At 37.8% G+C, this 17,652-nt stretch overlaps 1 protein-coding gene across 17 annotated transcripts in view; it reads right to left on the minus strand.

Annotated features, from left to right (window-relative positions):
- Positions 1-13,689: 13,689 nt before the first annotated feature.
- ATP2B1 (ATPase plasma membrane Ca2+ transporting 1) overlaps positions 13,690-17,652 on the minus strand; it is a 95,852-nt gene continuing 91,889 nt past the window's right edge. For 16 of the 17 annotated variants that reach the window (XM_072923188.1, XM_072923192.1, XM_072923184.1 and 13 more), the window contains one exon: positions 13,690-15,141. In XM_072923188.1, the coding sequence (XP_072779289.1) occupies positions 14,830-15,141 (312 nt within the window). In that variant the 3' untranslated portion in view covers positions 13,690-14,829. The remainder of the gene's footprint in view (positions 15,142-17,652) is intronic. The other variant, XM_072923198.1, reaches the window with a different exon arrangement.

The following is a 17,652-nucleotide window of genomic DNA, read 5'->3' on the forward strand; positions in this document are numbered from 1 at the left end:
AGGAAGCAAAGTATTCCTTTACTGCAGACATGTAATTAGCTATAGTGACTGTAGTTACAAAGCTGGCAGGTAATAGTTTTTGTGATGATTATGTTCCCTCATTAGTATGTATAGATTTTATTTTTAAAATTATTTTAAGATTATCATAATCTCCTAATAACACAATTATGAGTTGGCATTGTCTTTTTAAGGTTGTGATATGCAAGAGCAATTTACTGTAATAAGTTGTTGTGCACTGTGATGACAATGATAAATGAGGCCTCAGAAAATATGTTTCAAGCATCATGTGTCAGCAGGCTGCTGTTTCTGCATCTATGGAGTTGGTTTTTTCTCAGGCACTGCATTAAGATAGTACATGTACAAACAAAAATTGTATCTAGAGAAGAACACTTTACGATGGTAATTCCAGACTTGTGCTGACTGCATGGTCACTGCAGGAAAAGAATTAGTAAAAGATGTGTAGAATTCAAGGACACATGGGCAGACATGATAACCTCAATGCATGAATGCTGCAATGCACACATTAATTACATTAAACACATATGGTTTTATAATAATAATTGATGTAAAACAATACATAAGCATAAGGGGCAAATATACTAGCAATATAGTAGCCCACCAAAAATTCTTTCATGTCTAAAATGAGGTATTTTATCTTAGTGTTAATCCTACTTTAAAATAAAAGTATGAACCCCAATGGTAATTATGTGTGATCCTATTGGGAGCAGCTGTGTTGCAGCAGAGCAGTTCAGGCTGCCGAGAGGCCTCAGGAGGTCATACTCTGTCACTAGAGGGGAGTGTGAGATCTGCTTTGCCAGCGTGGTGTTACTCCACCACGCCGGTATTCATCACTTATAAGCCGGAAGAGAATGTAGTCCAAGGGCACAAAGATTTAATTGCAGGATGTCTTGCTGTCGTAGAACTATTATACCTTATGATCTTTCCAACATCTGAGCCTACATTTTTTTCTGCTCCATCAAAATGTTTGCAAAAATAAAATAAATATTAAATCTATGAGATAACTTGTGGAGTTGTGTTGGTTTTTTGCCTCTGTTGAAATTTTCAGATCAAAATCCCATTAGAGTCTGTTTGCCAACAGCAGCAAGAGAAGGGAAAAGAAAATAATATCAAGTAGGTACATTGCAATTTGAAATACAAGGACGATTTGGAATACATATGATGTTACTTTTAGTCTAAGAAACATCCTGGGCTTCTGAGGGAATTGGCAATTCCAACAGCAGAGCCATGTCTCCATGATATTTGAAAAGTCTTGATAACTGGACTGTGACTACCATTCAGTGACTACAGTGACACTGACTACCTGTAACTATCTCAGGCACTCAGGAGGGAAGGGATTATCATACCCAGAACCTGGGAACTGCTGACCAGTCAGCCTCACCTTTGTGCCCAACAAGATCATGGAGCAGATCCTGCTGGAAGTTATGTCAAAGCATATGAGGGGTGATTGTATGAAGGTGGTTAGAGACAGCTGACACGGCTTTGCCAAGAGCAAATCATGCCCAACTAACCTAGTGGCTGGCTATGATGGAGTGACCGCATCAGGGGACAAAGTAAAGGTAAGTGATGTCACTTCTGTAAAGCCTTTGATACTGTCCCTTCCAATGCTTTTGCCTCTGAATTGTTTTGAATTTGGTGGATGGGCTGTTAAATGGCAAGGAATTGTATGACTGCAACCAAAGAGAGCTGAGTGGTATCCTCCCAGGGGTCTGTTTTGGGGCCTATAGTATATAATATATTAATGACATAGATAGTGGGATTGCGTGCACCTTCAGGAAGTTAATGGGTGACACCAAGCTGAGTGGTTCAGTTGAATCAGGGGAAGGGATGCCATCCAGAGGACCTTAATAGGTGTGAGAAATTGGCATGTACAAACATCATGAAGTTTAAAATTGTTCTGCACCTGGCTTGAGGCAATGCCCAGTATTAATATACACTGAGTGAATGAATGGATTGAAAGCAGTGAAGAAGGTACTGGGAATAACAATTAATGAGAAGCTGGACATCACCCAGCAATGTGTACTTCCAGCCCAGAAAACCAAATGTATCCTGGGCTGCATCAAAGGTAACATGACTACTGGATTGAGTGGGGTGATTCTCTCCCTCTGCTCTGCTCTCATGAGATCCCTCCTGGAGTTCTGTGTCTAACTCTAGGATACCCTACATAAGGAAGATATGGACCTGTTGGAGCAGGTCCAGAGGAGGGCCACAAAAATGATGAGTATTGAAATAGATAGATGTTTGAGATTTTTCTTTTTTCACTGTAGGGAATGTATTTTTACAGAAGGATAAATAAGAGAATTTATCTCTTAATACTGATGCCTGAAGGGAAACACGTGTGAAAGAAAACTGCATAATTCAAGACCAGCACTTTAAAACAAATAACCATCTGGATTAGAAGCTGAGAGTGACAATTAACTCTGTCAAAGAACCTAAAGTCATTAAAATTTGTATAAAAGTGTGTGTGTTATCCAAAGGTCCTTTTTTGTTTTTTTCCTTTTAATTAGATACTTTTGTGTAAAAGATACATATCTTCATAATGACTATATGTTCCTCCCTTAGTACGCAAACAGCACAATAAAAACACTGTAATATGCAGCATGTGTTGAGCTGCATTTAAGTCTTTTAGTGTTACCTTAAATGCCAGGCTATAACTCTTGCTTTCTATAATATGTGTGCATTATTTGAATCTCAGAAAGTTTGCAGTCACTAATTGTTTTTGGATAATTGAACAAGTTTTACTATGAAATGTTCTGGGATAATCCTTTTATGGTGTTTTATATCAGTAGCATTGCTATGTGGATGGATACCCATATGCAATTCCAAATTTAAAGAACATCTTCCTTTTTTTCCCCCTAATGTTTTAATGGATGATCAATACCAGTAAGGTTTTCTGTGTTGCCAGTAACATGGGTATGTCAGTAAATATATTTTTATTTGAATGCACTTTCATCCAGCTTTTCTAAAAATAAGTAAAGCAGTTTTTTTCCTAAATAGATATGTAGTATGCTGTCTCTTTGCCATACAATACCTGAAATTCTGTCATGTTGCGAATCATGGAATCAATACATAATTCCATGTATTGGAATCAAGTTACTTTAGCAAATTGTTTGGTAATGTTCACTTAAAAATCAAAAACTATTCCTGTGTCTTACTGAGTTCATGAGAGCTAGATCAGTTTTGGAAGGATTTAGTACAACATAGCAAAGGTTAGTACAAATTTATTCATGCTTCAGAAGATGATATATAGAATGATTTAGGGCATCTTCACTTAGTACTTAGGATCATTCATCTGCTATAACATGGATGTTAGCTGCAAAGGTGAACAATGAAAACTGGTGAATTGTATGGAGATGCCTAGTTTGGTAAAGTATCTCTTTTGGTATGCACTAGAAGGCATAATTTCACCTAAAGGAGAATGATCTAGGGAATAGAATAAACATGAACAAAGAATCTAGAATGAGAATCTAACTAGAAAAATGAGCTCTTGATATCAGAGCTTGCCTAAATTTCCAGGAAAAAATGTAATTGCCCAAGTGGAACTATATTATGCATGTTTATAGGTAATTTTATCAAGTGGCCTTTAAAAAAAAATACAACTCTTATAACTCTGAATTTTATTTATACATAATTTTCAGGAGTAAGTATTCCCTGGAAACACACTAGTAATTTCTTGGATTACTGAAATAAGAATTGTGAGTTAGACATTAATCCTGTTTCTGATTTTTCTATAATCCTCCATAAAATTAGTTTCTTTAGAGTGCATGTTTTCAACAGCAGTCTTCAAATAGCAGTAAAGCTAAAATAAGTGCTTGAAACCAATGTTTGCAACTGCCAGGTACAAAGTAAGACAAATGATAACAATTGTAATTACAAAAATAAGTGAGGAAAAACAATATGCCACAATTATTGAAAAATAAGGAACCTAATGGCTTTTGAACAACTGCAGCTACAACATCCGTGATGTTAATTTCTTCTGCTAATTGCTTTCTGAGGGGTGAGGTCTGACCCACCAGAGATTCCAGGTGCTTAGCACAGGGCTGTGCTCTATGCATTTGTTTGGCAATGTCGTAATGCCAATCTCCCAGCTCCACACCACCCATGCACTCTCTTAAATGATCCTTGACTCTGTATCTCATGAGTGGTCCAGAAATTACTTGGGCACTGATTTAGAAGTGTCTAAATGCTCTCTCTCTGCTGCCACTTTGTGGCATCTATCTAAGGACCCAGTCACCAGTTTGTTTTACCAGGGCTGAACCAGACTTCTGTTAGTATGTTGAAAAGAACTAGGAGACTTTGGTTCTCTTAGGTTAGCTACCTAACCTCCAGTGGGACAGGAGTCAGGCAGCAGTGGCAGCTGCTTCATTTCAGGATAGCTGCAGAGAAGATACAAGAGATAACATTAAAAATTACATCTGCGTTCATCAATACTTTATGAGAGTAGGGTGGGGACTTGTGTCTGGACAAGGAAAGCCTGCATCTGAACTCTTTTTTTTTTTTGCTTCCTTTTTTTTTCTGTTGCAGCACTGGCTGCTTGAGCAGGAAGAACTTTCCAGCATGACAGTTGGCAAACCCACAACATGACGGACTGCCCTGTCACAGATGCTTCCTGCGCTACCATATAGATTTTCTCTTGACTATTACTTGTGTGTCCGATGCAGAGAAAAAATTGAAGGGAGTGTTAGTAGTTTCAGACTCTCTTGTTTTACTATTAAATACATTATTCTGCTTGTGTGCCTGTATCAAGTACAAAAGCTGACACTATAGATGAGACAGCTAGACACTTGTCTCATTCCAAAATGAGTGGCATTGTTACATCTTATCAAAATCATGCTTATAAAATGGTAAAAATCTAATCAATAGGCCCTATTCCACTGGTAAGGCATGCACATATAGTGAGTCATTTGGGAAGTAGAAAGTCCAAAATACCTTACCCCTTCCATGCATTCTTTTTTAAAATTCCGTTATCTCTCTTGCAGGAGGACTGTATTCATAAATAACTGTATGTGTCAGCTTGTGTCAACCCCTTCTTGCAGTGGCTCTAATATTATGAAACTTTATGCTGCTCTGAGAATAATGACAGGTTCTGTTTCAGGGAAGGACAATTCCTGAGTGGCTGAGCAAGCCATGTACTATAGAGCAGAGTGAAGCAGAAGGAGAAATCTGCTTAGTATCACAAAATGAAGGCAGGAAGAGTGCTCCTAGTTTTCTCACTAGAACAAGTTTTCAGAAAAATCCCTCAGGCTTCCTGTAGCATTCTGTTGTATTACAGAACATTAACCATTTTTATCATCTTGCACATTACTAATTGCAAGCCTGCAGCATATGGACACACTAAATGCAGAATCTCAATCAGATTCCAGTTGCAATTAACAGTACAGGTACTATGGAGACTGGTCCTAGCTGCAGGAGGAGATAATAGGGCCACATAGGAGACAGGATATGCAGCACATTGCTTCACTTCCCTTTCAAAGTTACAAGGAAAACCGGGGTGCCACAACTTTTGCAGATGCAGTAGCAGGAATTGCCAAGGAGCATGGTCTGGTTGCTTCTGCCCATTCAGAGCAAAGCCAGGCAGTTTTCCATCAATATGCTGTAAGGCTGCAACCTAACAAGTATTTCCACACCACACAATCTTTCTGATTGAGATAAAATACTAAATTCAGGCTAAAATTATCAGAAGAAAGCCTGTTGGAGATGAGAGCTCTAACTTACTCTGTGTGCTCTTTACTTTTTTTCCCCTAATTCTTACTTTCACTCTAGTTTAAGAGAGTTCATCTTTAACTAGGTTTATATTTTGAAGAACATAGCCTGTCAGTAGTATAAGCAGCTTATTCTTGCATCATAAAACAGACACTGCCTTTTCAGTTCCCCAGCTGTTGCCAGAAAAGAGTCTTACATGATTGCTACAAAAGCTGCCTCCAAGATCACTCCTGCTGCAAGGAAGTATTCCTGCATTAGTATTCAATATGATCGTGAAACTTTGTCTTCACCAAATATATATGAACACTTGCAGATAAGCACATTTTACACATGGTGACACACCATTTAATCATATTTTCCATGTTTAATTTTGGTATTTTAAATAAAAAACACTAGATAAAGTTTCTTGCACCAGTTTACCAAGAACAGTTTGTGTTCTAGTTTTGTTACACTCCCTCAAACCTATCATCACTTATGTGAAATCCTACAGTGATCCACAGTGGTTGTTAAATTTTGGTATTCAGTTCACAGCACAGATCACCACTGGTTCTTCTCCCAACCAAAACAAAAGTAAAGGTGACTGAAATACTCTAGCATAAGTAGAGGGCATACTTAGTGCCCCAAGCTGGATAAATCTGCTTTAAAACACAAGCTTTTCAACTTGTATATTCTTCTTACTCCTATATTACCCTGCTTTTCTTCCCCAAAAGTTTTCAAAAACCTTCTTGTTGCTCATATGTTTCCTTCCACTCTGCCCTTTCAATTCTGACTTCCTTCATCTACAGTGCCCTTGGTTGTTAGTTCCCCGAGCTCTAGACTGGGCAGCAGGAGTTACAGGAGGAGCAGGTCTCTGCTGCATTTTTTACTGTGCAGAGAACCCCACCCCACACCACCAGCCTGCAGCAGCGGTTTACCCAGAAATGGTTCCGGTGTGGTTGACCACACTGTCACAGAAGCTGTTGAAATGCACAACAGAGGGAACATTGCAGGAAGAGAGGAGCAGTAACCTGGGCAGCATCACATGCTACATCCCCACTCTGTGAAAGGCTCAGTTTCAACCCAGTCACATCCCTGCAATGAGGCAGAGCAATTTGCTTATAAAAGCTACAGTTTTGCTAGAAAGCTAACAAAGCTGAATGTACAGATACTTATAATTTGAACTGCTGGGATAGCAAAAGAGGTCCCCAACACTAGATCCTCATTGACAGGTGGCAAAGCTTGTTCAAAAGCTTGGAGATAGTAGACCAACAGGCGTGAACAGAAAAATGACAAATTTCCTTCTTAGAAATGGCTAAGCCCTTCCATTTCATAACATACAAGTAAACCACTTGAGCTGTATAATTTTATTAGGGTGCTTAGTACATAAATAAATTTTTCCATTAAGTTTCCACTGAGGCCTGATTTCTGAGTTACAACAAAATCATCAAGACTTGCAAGACTAAAGCAAGGCAAGAAAGCCACGGGAGCATTTCTGGGGGTTTTTTTGGCAATATCTCAGATGTAGTCAGTTTGGAAATAGCTATCTACGGCTTAACTGTTGGACTTGGATTGATTCCAACAGTGATGTTCCAAATTTGGTATATGATAGCATGCATGAGTTTGTCCCAGTATTTCAGTCTTTTTGACAATGATTATCAGAGATGAAGCATGACCTTTGAAAACAAACACTGAGGGGGGTCTATTGGTTGTGCTGATTGTCTTTGGGAACAGTAATGAAGAAAACCAATGGAAAATCATATTCTCAAGTGGTATTTTATCAGCTCACACTCCTCATCCAGTGATCAAAAAGCCTGTAGCACTTCTTCATTCAAATATGTAAAATCCTGATTTTGTAGATTGGTATCAAGCTGACAATTGATCATTTAGTTAATATTCAGACTTGGACTGTTTATGGCCCTTTTGAAAAAGACTGAAGTCAGTGAGATTTAAAGTTATAATAACTGTATTCAAGTACTGACATGCCTATAAAATTGGCTGGGCATCCCAAACTCTTTAAAATGGTAGTTCAGAATACTTTTAACCTCCTGCTATAGAGTTATCTTTTATTGAATCATTAAGACTTTTGAAATGAAACATGCTTCAATATATTGACTCCACAGATGAAAATTCTAAAGATTCCTGCACCTTTAAGGTATAGAGCCATTATACAGCATATTGGAAGTTAGTGTTGTAGGCACTCCCCCTCTAAGCATACTTGTTTTAAATGTGGTTTAGTTTCAAAAGGAATGTGTTATTTCTAAAAAAAAAGACCATGTTTCTGTTTTGCAGAAACTCAGCTATTTTTTCAATAGTTAGAATGTCAAATTTTGGGTTGAATAATCTCATGCCTATAACACTTGATCAGACAGGCAGGTAGTTTTACTATGCAGGTTATGCATAGACTGAAACTTTTTCGTATTGCAACATTTTTAAGATCAGAACGGCAGTTTCATAATGTCTTCCTACATTAGCATTAAAATTTTATAGACAATTATATGACCACCAATAAAAAGAGAATCCAACTCTGATATAACACTAAGTTCTTTAAGTGTAGCAAAATATTTCTGAAACTCCAGGCAGAAGAAGGGAGCATTTGTATGCAAGATCAGAAATGATATGGCATTTCATTTAATTTCACCTATACTTTGCTCAATTAGATAAAAGCCTGTAACACCACCACTCCATGAACTAAGCTAAGGAGAAAAGTTAGCTTCTCAATTCCATGTAAATTATGGTCTTCTATGACTAAAAACATACTTTTCAGTGCTCTTTGTCTTGATCTATTAGAATAATATAAATTTCATTAATTTTATATGCTTGCAAAAGAACCTTCTTTTTTTAAAAGCTGATCTTAAAACACTTGAAACCAGAAAAAGAAAATAGTAGCTTTGAGAAAAAGGACCAGGCTCTTTCAAGAGAGTCCTAAGCAGAGAGCATGGCAATGAAACCACACAAATCTTCAAATAAGCTGGAATTTAATTCCCCTTAGAAACAGCTGTAATTTTTTTTCTTTCTACACCTGAAAGAGGCAAATAACAAATTGAGAAATCCTCTCCTTGAAGCGAAGCTGATTTCCACAGGTCTGCAGCTTTCTAGAAGTTGTGTTAAAATCTGTGGGCATTCCTATGAACAGCCAGTCATCATTCAAAAGGTTTACTAGAGCAGAAGCGATCCAAGCTCTGCTATCACAGTAAGGATTACAGCAGGCAAATATCAGCAAGCCTTTTGGTCAGGTCAGTTTAAGACAAGAGAAAAAAACAGTCAGTTGCTTCCTTGCTCTGCTTTAGGTTTGATCGTTCCAGTGACTGATGTCTTCGTTCAATTCCATCTATGTATAGAAATGTCCATGAGGATAATGAAGAAAGCAAATAGAATTACACCTGCAGCTCAAGAATTTCAGGATCAGAAATTCTGAGGTTGGAAAGGGCCTTTGCAGGTTATACTCCAAACCCCTGCTAAAAGCAGCATCAGCTACAGCAGGTTGATCAGGGTTGTGTCTAGCTGAGTTATGAGTGTCTCCCCCTAACCTCTGTGTGTTTTGTTTTGTTCAGGCAGTTTCATGTGCTGTCATTTTTGACTGGCTGGGAAAATCAGAAACTAACTTCTTATAATGGCATCAATATTCTGAATCTGTATGGGCTAAGTAATAAACCAAGCCATTCTGGTGATATTTGGCCTGCAAATTCTTTTGGGTTTAAAAACTTCATAATGAATTGCATACTATTGTTTTTATAATTGGAGAAAAAAAACTGTCTGTCTCTTTCATTCTTTTTTCAAAGCCAGTTCTTTCCATAGATCTTGTTGAAAGAGCGCTCCTATGAGTTGCTCTGGGCTACAGCACCAAAAGATGCTACCATATAAGAAGTACTCCCAAAATTTACTGAAAGTGGGCGAGATCTTGAAGAAGAAAGCAGAAAAGAAGATCAAAAGGCAAGATAGAAATATGATAAAAGAGACAAATTCACAACTGCACATCTTACCCCTCTGTCCTTCACTGATTCCCTATAATTATCCTTGGCAGACTGGAAGGGGGAAGACAGGAAAGAGTTATCAAGTTGTAATTCATGTCTATATACTGCTAGATTTATTAGAGCAGAGCCTAGTTGATTTGGCAAAAAGAAAGAAGCTAAGAATGACTCATCTTTTGGGGAAATTAAAATATGACAAAAAGTACCTTCTTCAAAGTTTTCTTTTTATTTAAAAACACTTGTCTATTAGAATGCTTTTTGAATGATGGTCCTCAATAAATTAAACTGTTGCACTGATCAGAACATTAACAGCTATTACATGGCAAGTGATTAAAGAGAAATCTTCCCATCTCTAAAGCAGTGTTGTCCAAAACAAAATCCTGGTTTCTACTAAAATATCATTTTGAATAATTTCCTATTTCAAGCATTCTGTGCCAGGCTCACATATCCTTCTACCGTCCTATTGCATGGATCTGATTTTTGTAAATTGTTCATTTTGTAGATTCTCTCCTAAAATACATAGCACAAAACACTATGCAGTAACTGCCAGCACAGTATTCAAAATAAGCTATGTAATTCCACACGAACATCTGCCAAATACAGGCTTACCTTCAGATCTTGCAACACCCTTAGGTCATAACTGAAGAGGCTTTGTACCTAGCAGCCATCAGAGCAACCAACTTGTAGAAAACTGAGATAGTCAAGTTAAATCCTGTATTTGTAATACTGAAATTTTCAATGATAACAAACATATCTTCTAGGGTTTATTTGTAGAGTGGCTTTGTGCTTTTTATTTATTTATCTTAAATCAAAAGCTTTGGGAGCCTTTTCACACAGAGCATTTGAACTGTACACGCTAATTCTCTACAAGAGACTGAGAGCTTTAAAACAGGAAAAGCCAGTATTCATTCTGTGCCTGAGCAGTTGCCATAGAGTGAATCCAAGACTGTGCCTTTGCCAAGGAGGAAGACCTAGAGAAAGTTTTCTGTATGATCATACTTACAGTCTTTCAGCATAATTCTCCCTGCAAGAGAGGCAGCCTAGGAAAGCCAATGAAGATGTTCAGAATAGTTAGATACTGCTACATTTGCAAGGGCTCAAAGGGATCCAGGATACGTACTTCCATTTTAGTGAGCAACTGCTGTTTCAGGTTTGGATTGACACTTGTCGGTACATCAGAATGAGAGATGATGTTCCAGTATTCCAGAATGTACACATCCACCAAAAGCTATTAATTCCCAGAAATACTCCTGTTAGTTATTTTTCCAAATTTCAATTCCCACCATCTATTGTCTGGGCAAGTCAAAGAACCCTTTTCAAACAGATAATTGTATGGATTTTATAGAAAACTAAGTCGGGTGTATACCTAACAGTAGCAAAGGGTCACTATCCAGTGTGCTACCTTTTACATGTTTTTTTTCATTTGTCTAAGCCCATCCCATCATTTTCTTAGCAAACCCTCATCTTTGAAAACAAAGGACAAATAGTGCCTGTAGGAGGCTTCTGTTTTAGAAACTAGGTCATATCTCCTTGATGGATGCTGCAGCCTCCTGAGGAAGGTGGTTAGGTATTTCTGTATACATTTCAGGGGAGAAGACAGGCAAGAACAGCTATAAGGCTCTTTATTCTGGCCCAAAATTTCTCATTACATGGTCCTGGAATAAGCAGGCCTAATCAGTCTGGAGATAAATTGGAGCTAGACCTTTCATGCTGGCCGGACTCATCCAACAAAGTTAAGGTACTTCAGTGAAGGCTTGAAATCTGCAAGATCAGAAGAAATGCACTGCTGGGGGATGGGGTGCAGGTGGAAAAAAAGCAGCAACTCTTTAAAACCAAGTATTTGCATCAGAAAAGTAGTACAGACATTAAGATATCCTACTTTAATTTATGTAATGCTTATTATGATCTGGATTGTTCTAGAGCTCTGCAGAGGCTAGCAGTAAAAATTGAACACATCAAACCTTTGGAATCACTTTCTAATACTATACACAAGTTATCCTTCCATGAATAGTACATTTGCTTGCTTACTTCAAAACACATTGCAAAATTTGCTGTTATTCTAAGAAAGCCTTCAAGTATGTTATTTCATATTTTTTGACTGCTTGTACTTGCTATTGACCCTTGCATTTACCCACTTGTTTAACGTGAAGTCACATGTTTCCATTATTCTCTCCAGACTACTCCATGATGCAGCATTTTCCTCTTATTGTTAAGGCCAATACAGGGGAAAAAAAAGAGTCCTCTAATATTAATTACCATTTTCAGCCTTCCTTCAGAGCCTAGATGAGGTGTCCTAACATATACACAGCTATAGCAGACATCCCACCCAGGAAACCACATTTTAAACCACTCCAAACCCATTATAAGCCACCCAGTCTATAACTGAGTTTATGTTCCAAGGCACTATTGCTCAACCATGTACACTATATATCACGACCTCTTGAAAGCAAATAAGCATAAAATTGTAGCAAGAGTTGTTTTATATAACTGGCATGCATTTCAGGTTTAACACTACTGTACTGACATTCAAGAATTTCAGTCCCCATACAGACTGAGATGAACAGCACTTTTATTTATTTCAGTTACAAGAAGACAAGTAAACCTTACAACCAGAAAGGCAATGAAGGCCTCATGAGCTTAGTGAAAACCATTTCATAATCTAGGCAATGTTATGATTTCTTGAGATCACAAAGAAAGCATACCCCCCTCTTAAACAACTTTTCCTTATTTCTGTAAGGATGTTTCCTGTAAGAACAGCACACTGATGTTAACAGAATCAAGAGGGACCAGCGATGTACAAAGCCTACATTCACCCTCCCACCCCCCACAAAAGGTTTAAGTGTAGATTTTATTCCAAAAAAGATTAACATGCAGTCATGATCACACCTAGAGAAGAGGGTAAAATTAAAGTCTGTTTTGAAATGAAGTCAAATCATTACTCATTAACGAAGTTAAATGAAGATACTTTTCCACATGGCAGTGTAATTCACAGATAAAGAAAACTCCCTTTATTTTAAGCCAGTGCTTATCTGAATTCTCTAGTAAAGAGAAAATAGCTTACATAAAAACTGACCCCCCTACCAAGCACTCTAGATAAGAATTATGATGTAAGAAAAGTGCTAAAAACATGTGGGAGAAATTACTATACAAAGTGTCAAGTGCAACCCCCCTCACCCTCAACCCCCTTGCCTAGAATTCAGTGTATTTACTGATGCACAATAGAAAAGATGGAATTCAGGAGTGGTTGACAGTGGGATACAGTGCCACAGGTTGAACAATATCCACTAAAGGACAACCCCAAGCATGCATGTACCCCAACACAAGGGAAAGATGTGCTTGAGCTTCCCAATGTGCTCATTTCTGCAGATAGCTCCACTATTATCTCCTTCCTCATTACCAGCTTAATTCTTGCAGTCCTTTGAAGGGACCACTTTAAAAGAATGTCCATAATTCTGGATTATTTGACAAAAAAATTCATTTGCTATTTTTAAGAACACAGACCTGGAAAAAGAAAACCTTACAATTCATGTCTTCTGTTGTTCTTATAAGTAGTATTGGACCGAGAAAAAATGAGGAAGTGCCAGACCAAGTACTGTTTCGTCATCCTTCGCTGTCTGAACAATACAGTAGAGGCAGACCATAACTTCTTCAGTCAATCACTAGTCGATCAGTTCTGGTGCATTTCACCTGTGCTTTATATGTCAGTTCTCAGTCTCCCTCACTTAAGCAGTCAGAGATACATTTATTACATGGTACTCACAATAAGTCTCGGAATTTCAGGCAGACCTATTAATTCCCCAGGACTATCCTTTTGGCTCAGTGAAGACTTTTGAGTACCTTAACTTACATTCATTCTGGAGGCAGCCATCATGATTCCATTTACCCAAAGAGCTATTTGAAGTGGGGCTGTTACCATCTTGAAATTGCAGTTTAAAGGTAACCAGTAACACAAAAGAGTACCTTCTGTATTTCCAGTGAAGGAGCTGAGGAAAAAAAAATCTGTAAGAAACCATTGCTGCAATTTTATTTTAACAAAAGGGCAGATTTATTCATGTTTACAAACAAGTTTCAAAAACAAAAAGGAGAACATGTATGCTACCCACTAACAACCTTTCAAAATGCCAACAGCCCTCATGCTGCATGAAGGATTCTATAGATTAGAAAAAAATCACAGTTCCACTCACAGTTCACCAAGACAGCACTAAACTAACATGATTAGACAAAAACAAAGGACTAAGATTCTGATGTATTTTGATTTAATCCATTTTGCCCGAGATAACAGAAATATTTCAAGCAAGTTCCATCACGTATTGATGTCCTGCATTAAACAATCCTACTAAGTTTTGAACAAAAGTTATTCATTAAGTTTCTCAAAATTTTTAAAAATTAAACAGTTGTTTCAAAACCATTAAGTAGTAAATGTATTTAAGAAACTAATTAGGACAGAGGCCATAACTTCATTAGAACACCACTGCTCATGTTTTTACAAAGCATTAGTGTTATCTATTTGGCTATTAGTAGTAGCAATTTATCTACAATATTTAACAAGGTAAATTGCAGGCAAAATTTAGTACAGTTTCAATAGAAACACCCTTTTCCTGAAAATACAGCAGTATTTGAAGGACTAGTTTTTTTGGTTTTTTTTTTTTTTGTTTTTCGTCTTCTCTGCATCATTTATAAGGAAGCTTCCCATCTATGAACAGGAACAAAAAAGTATCTACAAACCTTGTAAACAGATCTGTATCATTTATAAACATAAATAATCCAAATTATTAACAGCCAACAGCAGAAATTAAAGTATCAATTCAATGATCCAGGGCCTCCTTGCCCTTCCCAGCTTTCCCCTCAGAAAAGGATCATGATAAACTAAAGCTCTGCTAACACACTCTTCAGGACCATTCTTAGTACAACAGATGATCCACAGGTCACTTATGCTGAGTTACTGTTTATCTGTCAGAGTTCATTATTACTCCCACCCCCAGAAAAGCACCCTCCAGTCTGGCAGAAAGCTTTTTTTTTAAAAAAATAAATCTACATTCGTACAAGTGTTTCTTCTGTTGAAGTCCAAGACAAGAATATCATCTTGTCCATCATAATGTGTGAAGAGACCCAGTTTCAACTTCTTTACAATGCAGCTAGTGTGTTAACATTCAGCTTACAATCAGAGTGATGTTTCCAAACTATGTAGTGGGCTCCCTGGGGATGAAGAGGTAGCAGACTTGTTCTTGTCTGTTGTAAGGTGAATTCCACTGTCAACCGCATTGTTATTTCTATTGGGAGAGGGAGGGGGACTAGAGTTGCGTTTTGTTGGAGCATCATCTTCAGCATCAGTATCATCAATAAGGGGAATATGAGGCTCGGAGTCTTCTATTCTAAACTCAGGATGCGTCATAAAATTGTGAATTGAACTTCGTGTCTCAGGTTTCTCTAGCCCCTCGTACAAGGAGCTACGAAATGCATTCACCACTCGGATCTGTAAACAAAATAAAAACATTGTTAAAATGCTGCATATTTACTGAGAATGGCATGGTTCTTATGAGTTTGAATCCACAAACAGCTAGACATGAGTGAATCAAATTTGTATGATGCAGTGGAACTTGCAATAAACTGTAAAAAATGAAGAGCATTTCAGTAGAGCACTGCCAGTCTACACAGTAGGAATAAAAATTGTGAAAGTACTGCAAAAAGCGGAAGGGCCCTAAAATTCAGACATGGCACTAGAATTGCTTAATTATTTAACATGGGCTAAGCATTTTTCAGTAGTGAGGCCGACAAATATTTACTTATTCAAAAATTAAATAAATCTCAATGAGTGTTTTATTGAATATTTGGGTGAGATTGGAGGGAGGGAAGGAGAGACTGAAAATAAGTTAGGGGATAAAAGGGTCACTAATTCTCATGCTAGGAATTAGGACATCAACTGACTATGAAAAAGCCAAGCAAGTGTAAGCCAATGTCACAATGAACGAACATTTACAAAGTCATGCAAAAAAGGATACTGCTGTAACAGCTGTAAATATTCGAGTATATAGCCATTTACCACTCTAGAGAAAGCTCCTTAGTGAACAGTGCTTTGGAAACTTAAGACCAGAACTAGGAAATTGAATACTGTATTGTATAGTTTAGTAGCCAGGACAGGTTCTAACTTTGAAGAGACTACTTAAGTAGCGCCAAGTATGAGAAACGCAGGATGATCAGCCTTTGCATGAGTCTTCAATTTACATTGAATTCATGGACGCAGTTCCCAGGTTGAGGACTGTTTTGTGTCTTTTTGTTGTTTAATATTTTCTGAATCAGAAAGCTAAGCTAACAGATTTCATAAATAAACCTTTCATAGTTAAATTAGATACAAAAGAAAGTACAGCTTTATTTTGCAAATTGTGCATGTCCAGGCTGACTTGAATTTAAGCTTCCCAAACTATTATTTGAATGATGAAACCAGCTGCCCACACCCCCCCTTCTCCCATGCCTCGTGTTTCCCTGATCAACTAGGGAAATTGAGGATTCATTCTTGAACTGATAAAACAAGTAAGGTGAGGCAGAAGTCATTGACTCATTTATCCAACACTTTTCCCGAAACAGTTTTCCCCTCCTGTTGACTCCTTATACAATTCTCAACATCCTGACCCTGAGCAAGTCTCCAGCAAAGCAGTGTGAAATAATGTAAAATAGTAAGCAGCAGAGCAACTCTGTAGTAAACAAGAACTTGCTGTTACAAACAGCAAGTCAAATTTAAGCTTTTTTTAGCGCATCCAAGATGACTTGTTTCAAGCTGAGAAACACATCATGACTAGTGCTTCCAGAGTTCCTCAAGAGAAAAAAATAAAGTGACTCCCAGGTGAAGGAATGAAGCTGGAAGGTCAAGCAGATCAAGAGCAGAGACTAGAAAACAGCTATGATACACCAGGAAAGTTTGCTGTAAACAGAGTAGGGCTCCCCAAAAGCAATTTGTTAAATCAAATTGGTTAAATGGAACCACTGCACATGATAAAGTCTCATGTCTCGACTGTGTACTTGGACCTCTAGAAGTAGCATCGTTTCCCCACCTCTGCTCCCTCAGAGCACTTGCATGAAGAATTTTACTCCAAAGTGATCATGTCCCCATTTTTATACTGTAGGTACATGCTGAGCCAAATTAACCATGGAGGCAAGGGAAGAAGGCACAGGGAATAAGGGGAAACAGGGATGGGGCACATGATCAAGGGGGAGGACATAATTACCAGTAAGGGGAGGACAGAAAAGAGAGTGAATGTGCTGTAGAAAAGATTACAACAGCAGCTAGTACTTTACTTTTCTTTGCATGAAAAGAATTGAGTAGACTGTCAAGGAGTTGATGCATTATATGAGGTTTAAATAAGTCCAGCCAGCTGCCGAAACTGGATTGACACTTACCAAGAAAATTAGCAGTGACAATACCAGACTGAAAGTTTGCAATGACTTTATTTGTCATGTTGCATCCCACTGTGCCATTTATGTGTCAAAATGAAATATGAATGTCTCATGGCACTGTTTGTTCATTGCTTACACATGAGAATTTAGAACATCAGCAGCAATGAAAAACAATTCTAGCTTAAGAAGACAGCTGTAATTATCACAGAATATGTGCATACCCACAATAAAGGCTTGGTTCCCATGCAGAATGCATGCTATGCAAGTGGACTAGACACTACAGCAAGCCTGGGACCCTCAGAGTCCAGCCACAAAGGCAGAAATCAAACTTTCAGCACTTTAAAAGGGAAAATACAGTGTTTTGAAGGCTCTGTTTTCAACAACTCAAGATAATTAAACTAGAGGGATAACTATAAATAAATCATGTAAGTGAAGTGCAAACAAGACAATTTGTTAAGTGTAATTCATACTGTCATCAGGCCTTCCTCATATTAGTACCAGAATAGCAAGGAATGCAGTTGGCACTCCAAATCCTCTTAACCAGATGGCTGCTTAAGAGCTGCAACCTTACTTCATAGGAACTATTTTCCAACAA

The sequence above is a fragment of the Taeniopygia guttata genome, chromosome 1A, assembly GCF_048771995.1.
Source record: "Taeniopygia guttata chromosome 1A, bTaeGut7.mat, whole genome shotgun sequence".
Lineage (NCBI taxonomy): Eukaryota > Metazoa > Chordata > Aves > Passeriformes > Estrildidae > Taeniopygia > Taeniopygia guttata.